The 11132-nt window shown below is 42.2% G+C and overlaps 1 protein-coding gene across 1 annotated transcript in view; it reads left to right on the forward strand.

The window, feature by feature from the left end:
• The window catches only part of hsbp1b (heat shock factor binding protein 1b), a 16775-nt gene that overhangs the window by 332 nt on the left and 5311 nt on the right, over positions 1-11132 (forward strand). Inside the window, exon 2 of the mRNA XM_048605617.1 lies at positions 8385-8451. Coding sequence (XP_048461574.1) covers positions 8385-8451 — 67 coding nt within the window. The remainder of the gene's footprint in view (positions 1-8384; positions 8452-11132) is intronic.

Raw genomic sequence — 11132 nt, forward strand, 5'->3', positions numbered from 1 at the left:
AGAGTGTCCCCTGCCCGAATGGGGTAGCTTCACCTAAACGCAGAGAGTGTCCCCTGCCCGGATGGGGCAGCTTCACCTAAACGCAGATAGTGTCCCTTGCCCGAATGGGGTAGCTTCACCTAAACGCAGAGAGTGTCCCCTGCCCGGATGGGGCAGCTTCACCTGTCCTCTGCTAGAAACTGTTGTCCCAGACCAATAGCATATTTATGAGTAACCGAAGTTAACACAGCTGATCAGCATTTTCAAGGGCATTTGAGATTGGATGACCAATGGTGACCTTACCAGTGATATCCACATCACATGAAAGAAGAAAAAACGTGCCCAATGCATCTTTAACTGGAATTGAAGTTGACTTTGAAATACAGCCAGAATCCACAATGGCACAATTAAACGGCCCAGTGTCTCTACTTATCACCTTGGACCCAGGTATTGTGTGAAGGTGACATCTCTAATTTGGAAACCTTGGTGTTAATCTGTATTTGGATGTGACACGTCAAAAATAATCAGTTTGAACTGTCATGAACTGATGCTGAAGAGACAGCAGTCTCTGTGTTTGGGCCTGTTTTTACAAGATATGGTACATAAATGCATCACTGTCAATATTTCAAAACTAATCGCTGTCAAGGACTGAATAAATGTACCTTTTCATATAATTATAAAGATCAGAGCACAACGATGGCATTCTACCATCTACCTGTGCTGTTGCAGTCCTTTTATATTCCTCTGTTGGAAATACTTGGTAATTTCCTTTTAAACCTGTACTTCAACAGCCATTTGTGGTGAACTATCTTTCTGTCACTCCACCATACACTGTTTCAATCCCTCTGTTCGTCTCCCATTCATTGTCTCCATCAAGCCAACCTTAAACATTGCTAATGTGACTGCTACCACCACCTCCTCTGCCAGTGTGTTCCAGGCACCACCACACTGTTTGAAAAATTTTCCCTGCAATTCTTCCCTAAACCTTCCCCTCACATTGAACTTGTGCCCTCTTGTAGTTGACCTTTCGACGCTGGATAAAAACCTCTGACTATCCAACCTACCTATGCCTTTCGTAATTTTGTAGACCTCTATTAGGTCACCCCGCAGCCTGCATTTTTCCAGTGAAAAAATTCCAAGTTTATCCAACCTTCCTCATACCTAAAACTCTCCAGACCAGGCAACATCCTGGTAAATCTTCTCTGCGCCCTTTCTAAAGCATCCACATCCTTCTTAAAGTGTGGTGACCAGACCTGCATGCAATATTTCCAAATGTGGCCTGACTAAGTTTTATACAGCTCTAACATAACTCGCCAACTTTTCTATTTGACGCACACAAACGTGCTGTATACTTTCTTGACCACCTTATCCACCTATGTTGCCACTTTCAGGGATCTGTGGACCTGTATACCCAGATCCCCCTGTATGTCAATGATCCTTTGGGATCTGCTATTTATTTTATAATTTGTATCTGAATTTGATCTTCCGAAATACTTCACCTTGCATTTGTCTGGATTAGACTCCATCTGCAATTTCTCTGTCGAAATTTGCAAACTGTCTATGTCTTGCCATATCCTTTGACATACCTCCTCACTATCTGCAACTCTGCCAATTTTGGTGTCACCTGCACACTTACTAATAAGACCACCTACATTTTCCTTCAGATCATTTGTAAGGTAAATGGAACTTTAGCATTAATTGCTAAAGGAATAGAGAATAAAAGTAGGGTAGCGTTGTTGCAATTGTACGAGGTATTAGTGACACCACACCTAGAGTATTGTGCATAATTTGGGTCCCTTTGAGGAGGGATGTAATTGCATTGGAGGCAGATCAGAGGAGGTTCACTAGATTGATTCCAGAGATGAGGGGTCTGTCTTATGAAGACAGATTGAGTAGTTTGGATCTATACCCATCTGGTTCACTAATGTCCTTCAGGGGAGGAAATCTGCCACCCCTCCCCTGGCCTGGCCTACATGTGACTCCAGACCCACAGCAATGTGGTTGACTGTCAATTGCCCTCTGAAATGGCCTAGCAAGCCACTCAGTTGTAGAAGTCGCTACAAAGCCTCAAAGAAATGAAACTGGATGATCACCTGGCGTCAACCTAGGCACCGGAAAAGACAACGGCAGAAACAGTCTGCAAAGTCCTCCTCACTAACATCTGAGAGTTAGTGCCAAAATTGGGAGAGCTGTCTCACAGACTAGTTAAGCAACAGTCTGACGTTGTCTGTAGGGTATGATTCTGTGAGTATGACTGTGTCCCAGATACCACCATCACCATCCCTGGATATGTACTGCCCACAGGCAGGACAGACCCAGCAGAGGTGACGGCACAGTGGTATACAGTTGGGAGGGAGTTGCTATGGGAATCCTCAACATTGACTCTGGACCCCGTGAAATCTCACGGTTTCAGGTTAAACATGGGCAAGGAAACCTCCTGCTGATTACCACGTACCGTCCTCCCTCAGCTGATGAGTCACTACTTCTCAATGTTGGTCAACACTTAGAGGAAGCACTGAGGATAGAAAGGGCACAAAATGTACTCTGGGTGGGGGATTTCAACGTCCACCAGCAAGAGTGGCACGGCAGCAGTACTACTGATTGAGCTGGCCTTGTCCGAAAGGACATAGCTGCTAGACTGGGTTTGCAACAGGTGGTGAGGGAACCAACAAGAGGGAAAAGCATACTTGACCTCATCCTTACTAATCTGCCAGCTGCAGTTGCATCTGGCCATGACAGTATCAGTAAGAGTGACCATTGCACAGTCCTTGAGGAGACGAAGTCCCACCTTCACGTTGGGAATAACTTCCATCGTGTTGTGTGGCACTGTCACTGTGCTAAATGGGACAGACTTTGCACAGATCTAGCAACTCGACTGGGCATCCACGAGGCACTGTGGGCCATCAACAGCAGCAGAATTGTACTCCAGCACAATCTGTAACCTCATGGCCTAGCATATCCCCCACTCAACCATTACAATCAAGCCAGGGGATCAACCCTGGTTCAATGGAGAGTGCAGGAGGGCATGCCAGGAGCAGCACCAGGCATACCTGTAAATGAGGTACCAACCTGGTGAAGTCACCAAACAGGATTACTCTCATGCCAAACAGCGAAAGCAGCAAGTGATAGACAGAGCTAAGCAATCCCATAACCAACGGATCAGATCTAAGCTCTGCAGTCCTGCCACATCCAGTCGTGAATGGTGGTGGACAATTAAACAACTCACTGGAGGAGGAGGCTCCACAAATATCCCCATCCTCAATGATGGAAGAGTCTAGCACATCAGTGCAAAAGATAAGGCTGAAGCATTTGCAGCAATTTTCAGAGAGAAGTGCCAAGTGGATGAACCATCTCACCACTGGGGACCAGTGGTCCCCAGCATCACAGATACCAGTCTTCAGCCAATTTGATTCACCGTACGTGATATCAAGAAACTGTTAGAGACACTGGACACTGCAAAGGCTACGGGCCCTGACAACATTCCAGCAATAGTACTGAAGACTTGTGCTCCGGAACTTGCCGCTCCCCTAGCCAAGCTGTTCCAGTACAGTTAGAACACTGGTATCTACCGGACAATGTGGAAAATTGCCCCAAGTATGTCCTATATAAAGCAGGACAAATCCAACTCGGCAAATTACCGCCCCATCAGCTACTTTCAATCATCGGTAAAGTGGTGGAAGGTGTCATCAACAGTGCTATCAAGCAGCACCTGCACAGCAATAACCTGCTCAGTGATGCCCAATTTGTGTTCCACCAGGGCTACTCAGCTCCTGACATCATTACAGCTTTGGTTCAAACATGGATAAAAGAGCTGAATTCCAGAGGTGAGATGAGAGTGACAGCCCTTGATATCAAGGCTGCATTCGACCGAGTGTGGCATCAAGGAGCCCTGGCAAAACTGGAATCAATGGGTATCGGGGGGAAAACTCTCTGATGGTTGGAGCTATACTTGACATATAGGAAGATGGTTGTGGTTGCTGGAGGTCAATCATCTCAGCTCCATGACATCTCTGCATGAGTTCCTCAGGGCAGTGTCTAGGCCCAACCATCTTCAGCTGCTTCACCAATGACCTTCCCTCCATCATAAGGTCAGAAATGGGGATGTTCGCCGATGATTGCACAATGTTCAGCACCATTCCAGGTGACTCCTCAGATACTGAAGCAGTCCATGTTCGTATGCAACAAGATCTGGACAATATCAGGATTGTGCTGACAAGTGGCAAGCGACATTTGTGCCACACAAATGCCAGGCTATGACCGTCACCAATAAGAGACAAGCTAACAACTGTACCTTGACATTCAATGGTGTTACCATCACCGAATCCCCCACTATCAACATCCTGGGTGTCATCATTGACCAGAAACTCAACTGGACTCACCACATAAACACGGTGGCTACAAGAGCAGGCCAGAAGGTAGGAATATTGCGGCAAGTAACTCATCTCCTGACTCCTCAAAGCTTGTCCACTGTCTACAAGGCACAAGTCAGGAGTGTGATTGAAGACTCCCCACTTGCCTGGATGAGTGCAGCTCCAACAGCACTCAAGAAGCTTGACACCATCCAGGACAAAGCAGGCCGCTTAATTAGCACTACATCCACAAACATCCACTCACTCCACCACCGACGCTCAGTAGCAGCAGTGTGTACTATCTACAAGATGCATTGCAGAAATTCACTAAAGATCCTCAGACAGCACCCTCCACGACCACTTCCATCTAGAAGGACAAGGGCATCAGACATATGGGAACACCACCTCCAAGTTCGCCTCCAAGCTACTCCCCCATCCTGACTTGGAAACATCACTGTTCCTTCACTGTCGCTGGGTTAAGATCCTGGAATTCTCTCCTTAATAGCATTGTGGGTCAACCCACAGCAGGAGGACTGCAGCGGTTCAAGAAGGCAGCTCACCACCACCTTCTCAAGGGCAACTAGGGATGGGCAAGAAATACTGGCCAGCCAGCGATGCCCACATCCCACAAATGAATAGAGAAAACAAAATACCCTTTGAAATTTAGAAGAATGAGAGAAAATCTAATTGGGGAATATAAGATGCTAGAGGGGATTGACAAAGTAGATGTAGAGAGGACATTTTCTCATTGGGTAACCTAGAATGAGAGGTCATAGTTTTAGGGAATGGGCTAAGGATTTAAAACATGAGTAGAAATTATTTCTCTCTGTGTCTATGGAATTCACTATCCAAACTATAATGGATGCCAGGACGTTGAGTAAATTTAAGGAGGAGGTAGAGATTTTTAATTAGCAATGGGATGAAGGGTGACGGAATGTGGGCAGGAAAGTGCAGTTGCAGCTGAAATGAAATCAGCCATGATTGTATCAAATAGCAGAGTAGGATGGAGGGGCTGAATTGCCTACTCTGCCTTTATTTTAGTTTCCTGTTCTTTTTTAAAAAAAAGTATGGTGACCTATCTTTCATGTAAAAATATTTTTTCTGACCTGTCGATTTATAATTTTTAACATTCTTTCCTTGTGTCCTCCCATAAGAACAGAGAGAGGCCATTCATCCCCTGAACCTTGATTGATTTTAATTAGGTTACATCTGATCTTTATCTTGACACCCATCTATTTGCTTTGGTTCAGGGTTCTGGTGGCACAGTAGTAGCATCCCAACCTTTGGGCCAGAAAGTCTAGGTTTAAGTCTCATCTGCCCCAGGTGTGTCACAATGTATCTAAAAAAGCTGCTTTGGTTCCACGTTCCTCAATACCTTGGTTTAACAAAACCCTTTTAGTCTTAGTATTGAAATTTTCAGTTGACCTAGCCTTACTAGATTTTTGTGGGCCAGACTTCCATTATCCTTCTTTGGAAGGAATGCTTCTGACCCAAGCTGAATAGCCTAGCTCTAATGTTCTTCTGCACACGATCTCCAAGACGGTTTCTATCCACCTATTCAAATCCTTGAATTAAAAGCACCTCAATTAGATCACCAGTTAATCTTTTGCACCTGAGGGAATTCTAATCTAGCAATGTAAACTTTCCTCATCATTTTGTTCTTTTAGCTTAACACAGGAACAAGAGTAGGCCATTCAGCCTCTCAAGTCCGTTCTGCCATTCAGATAGATCATGGCTGATCAGTGGCCTAACTCCATATATCTGCCATTGGCACATAGCCTTTAATACCTTTGCTTAACAAAAAATTATCTATCTTAGATTTTAAATTAACAACAGATCCCACATCCATTACCACTTGTGGAAAAATGTTGCAAAATCTATCACCCGTTGTGTGTAGAAATGCTTCGTGACGTTTCTCCTGAACAGTCTGGCCCTAATTCTCAGACCACACCCACTCTAGTTCTATAATCCTCACCCAGTGGAAACAGTTTATCTATATCTGCCCTGTGTATTTTCAGGTTGATATCTTGAAGACTTTGATCAGATCACTCCTTAACCTTCTAAATTCTTGAGAAAACAAGTCTAATTTGTATAATCTCTCCTCTAACTTAACCTCAGGTATCATCCTAATTAATCTGTATTGAACTCCAGCCAAGGCTAATATGTTCCTAATGTTGTGGTGCCCAAAATTAAATACGTTGACTTTAACTAGAATCTGATCAGAGCTTTATATGACAAATGTATCTTTCACTCCTTTGTATTCCAGCTCCCTTGAAATAAAAGCCAACATTCCATTCTTAATTACTTTTTCTATGGCTTTATACTTTTTAAGATAGCTGGAAGCTAGTGGATTTATCAACCAGTGGAATCAATGACTATTTAAGTATCACAACCTTCATAACTTGAAAACCTCATCAGGATCGTGTCTTCCCCCTTAATCTTCTGTTCGATTGAATAACGACCAAGTTCACAAGTCCATTTTCGTTATTGTAACCGCTTATTTCTGTTGACATCTTAGTGAATATTTACTGCACATTATTTGTTGCCTTCCGATCTTGAAGTACACAATTGTCAAATTGCTGCCTGACTAATGTTTACATAAATCAGCATTATGACCTTGCTTTTTTATTCTAAACATCTACAAGTCAAACGTACCACTTTGCCATTCTGCAATTGGTATCCCTATTTGAACTGTCACTGTTGATCTTGTATCTGCACATGGAGAGTTTCTGCTTAATATTTAATATATCTTGCGATTGAAAGTGTGATACTGTTCCTAATTTAAGCAAAAATTAGTGCTTCAATTTATCTCCATTGAACTGCACCTGCTACTATTATCTGCTAATGCTAATCAGTGCCCTGTGTCCTCTAGCTGACTTTCACAGAATCACAGAAGGAGGTTATTTGGCCTGTTATAATTGTATTGGTTCTTCAAAAGATCAAATTGACACTTCCTGGCCTCCTCCTTGTAGCCGTGCATATTCTTCCTTTTCAAATGATAATAGAGTTCCTTCTTAAAAGCCTAAATTGAACCTGCATCAGCCATGCTTTCAGGTAGCACATTCCAGACTTCAACCAGTTGCTGCATGAAAAAGTAGAATTTGCGTTAGTCCACATTTTGAGGATGTTTGGAATTTTTTCAATATTGTTTCCTAAACTTACAGATCATAAGCGTATCCGTAATAGGGACCTGAATGAAATATCACTTAGCACAACTTGCCTGCCGTTTGCCCTCGTCATTTGCTTGAAAATATCATTTCTATCCGTATGGAATGAAGGAACTATTACCACAACTTAGGCACACACTGTACTTTTGGAAATTAATTGAGTTCAAATTTACGCTTGTTCCTAGCACTATCCTTTCAAATTATTCAAAGAATTGTATACATTTGACCAAACATGCCAAGCCTTTGGAAATTACTACTGGCAGGCCTTATTCAACCCATGCACCAGCCTTGGCTCAGTGACCACTCTCATTTTTGGGTTGGGCAGTTGTGAATTTAAAGTCCACTCTGAGTGTTAAGATCAGACTCAAAACTGACATTTCGGTGCACTACTGAGGGATATTTTCTGAGCTATACAAATCAGAATTATCATATACAATTATCTTGTTGACAGTTTAAAATATTTGGTGACATTTTAATGCCTTGAATAAATGTTTACAGTGTCAGTACACTTTAACAATAAATCTAGAATATAAAAAAACTTAATATTGATAACCGTAGCAACTATTATCCATTGTGGTAACAACCTATCTAGCAGCACTGATGCCTTTTTAGCGAACAAAATTTGACATCCTTGCATGTGACTTCAGACTCCAAGCAATGTGTTTGCCTCTTAACGACCTTTTGAAATGGCCAACAAGCCACGCATTTCAAAAGCAATTAAGGATTGTCAACAAATGCTCACCTTGCAAATGATGCTCACATCCCACGAAAGAATTAGAGGAAAAACTGGTGACTGATGTAATCAGTTTCTATGAAGTAAATTGCAATTTTATTTTTTTTCAAAACAAGCTTAAAGCTGATAAAAGCATAGTTAATTTATATTTTTCAGGTTACTACACTGCTCCAACAGATGCAAGACAAATTCCAGACAATGTCTGACCAGATCATCGGTAGAAATATCCTTTTTTTCAAAGATAAATAAAGTTCCAAGTTTTAAAAGTTAGTTGTTGTACGGTGGGAAGTGATTTTGAGTTGAATGTAAAGAACATCAGCATAGACCAGTTGGACTGAATGAGCTGTTTCTATGCTGTAAATTCAATTTAATTTTGCAATGCGCGTAAATTCCAAGGAAGCCTCAATAGCCTTATTTAAAATGTTTGTATCAAATTTATTATGTATAAATTTTGTGCAGACATTAGTACAATTTTCTACATTTACTCCAAAGCCCAATCAGGGTGATTATTTTAATCTTAAGAGATACCTTACAAGCCTATTATATTACAGGTTGTTTCTGAAGATAAGACCTCTGTTGTGATAGTCCTGTAGCCCGATGCTGTTGTAGTATTTCCCTGTACAGGTTGTCTTCTAACATTAGAGAATGTATGTAGCAATGGACGCAGCTCCGCAATGTAAAAGGGACATTGGGTTGCACCTAAAATAAAACCATAATTTACTGATGGTGAAAATTTCATTTTAAATAGATTAAATAGGACACTAATAGCAACTTGTTGTACTGTGTTCTCCAAAAAGTCCAAAAGTAGAAACTAAATTGTTTTGAAACGATACAGAAGAAATTAGTTTTAGCATGATGTGATTATTTAGTTGTATAGGTTGACCAGCTTAGTTGTGTTGTATGTGTGGTTGAGCGAGTTTTTGTGATTGGTTGTATCAGCTGTGGCAATTTTTCTTAGCCATAACATTTTATTGTGAATACAAATTTGGTACTGCTAACTAATTTATACTTTTTAATTGAAAGTTAAAGTCCATTCTGTTCACCTGATATGGAGGAAATTTGGATTAAATTGCTTTGCCATCCACTGAACAGAGTTCCTCACCCTACTTGCTGACACTTTGAATGTACTCTAGCATAAAACTGGAGCACTAAGTATCCAAACTGTCTGACAAAAATGTATTATTCAATGTTCCTTTACAGACAGCACTGTGTTGTACTCACTGGCAGGTGATACACCTAGAACTGTACCTTTTTAAATAGGAGCTTACTTGAAGTTTCAATAGCATGTTGATGAATGTAAAGAATCCAGCATCATAGATCATAGAATCCCTACAGTGTGGAAACAGGCCCTTCGGCCCAAAAAGTCCACACTGACTCTCAGAGCATCCCACCCAGACCCATCCCCCTATAACCCGCTTAATCTACACATCCCTGAACACTACGGGCAATTTAGCATGGCCAATCCACCTAGCCTGCACATCTTTGGACTGTGGGGAGGAAACCGGAGCATCCGGAGGAAACCCATGCAGACACGGGGAGAATGTGCAAACTCCACACAGACAGTCGCCCCAGGGTGGAATCGAATCCGGGTCCCTGGCGCTGTGAGGTAGCAGTGATAACCACTGAGTCACCATCTGCTCAGCATGTATCAGTAAGTTCTTTGGTTGTATCAAGCTTTATCTTGTTATGTCAGAAGATTTTTTTTTTTAGTTGAAGCATATCTGACAGTGTTAAAGTGATCAGTTGGTCATGAAATTGATAATTTCAACCATGACAATACAGTGTGGAACTGGAGGAACACAGTAGGTCAGGCTGCATCAGAGGAGCAAGAAAGTCGATGTTTCAGGCTTACACCCAAATCCTGCCACTTGCTAGCTGTTGGGCCTGGGTTTCAATCATGCCACTTGCTCGTTGTTAGAGTCCTGATGAAGAGTGTAAACCCAAAACGTCGACTTTCCTGTTCCTCTGATGTTGCCTGACCTGCTGTGTTTCTCCAGTTCCACACTGTATTGACTCTGACTCCAGCATCTGCAGTACTTGCTGTCTCCTCATCACCATGTCAGTTATTATGCTCAAAGCTTTGCCTTTTAAAAAAATAAAACAGGGTTGTGGAGTATTTTAAATTAGCACACAACACCAAGCTTTTCAAACATCAGGGAATCTTTACATCATGCTATCATGAAAACAATCTCAACTGTTAACCTAGAAGCTTTCTTCAACAACACAGAATTACCAACAGTTTTTATACTATACAGTAATCTTTGCTACTTATAACAGGACTGATATCTTTAACCAAAGGACAAGTTAGGACATTACAGTGATAACACAAGATGAACACCATCAGGTAACCTAATTAAAGTAATGGAAAAAAATCATTGTCACAGTCAATAGCCCAGACAAGATCCATTCACTTCTGTCATAGAAGGAGCTAAAGTATTTTACATAAAGATCTGCTTGAAACCAGGGATGCTGTGTCTTGATGAAATGCATTATTTCATTCCTGAGTGCCGATACAGATAAAGGAGGTGCTCAGCACTGATCCTTCAGCAGGACATCCTGAGGAGATGTTGGTGATTATTGTTTACTGAAAACCATTCAGAAGTCTGCACAGAGATAGTAGGAACTGCAGATGCTGGAGAATCCGAGACAACAAGGTGCAGGGCTGGATGAACACAGCAGGCCAAGCAGCATCATAGGAGCAGAGAGGCTGACGTTTCGGGCCTAGACCCTTCATCAGAAAAGGGGGAGGGGAAGGGGGTTTTGAAATAAATAGGGAGAGAGTGGGAGGCGGATAGAAGAGGGATAGAGGAGAGGATAGGTGGAGAGGAAACAAACAGGTCGAAGAGGCGGGGATGGGGCCAGTAAAGGTGAGTGTAGGTAGGGAGTTAGGAAGGGGATAGGTCA

The sequence above is a fragment of the Rhincodon typus genome, chromosome 15, assembly GCF_021869965.1.
Source record: "Rhincodon typus isolate 14 chromosome 15, sRhiTyp1.1, whole genome shotgun sequence".
Lineage (NCBI taxonomy): Eukaryota > Metazoa > Chordata > Chondrichthyes > Orectolobiformes > Rhincodontidae > Rhincodon > Rhincodon typus.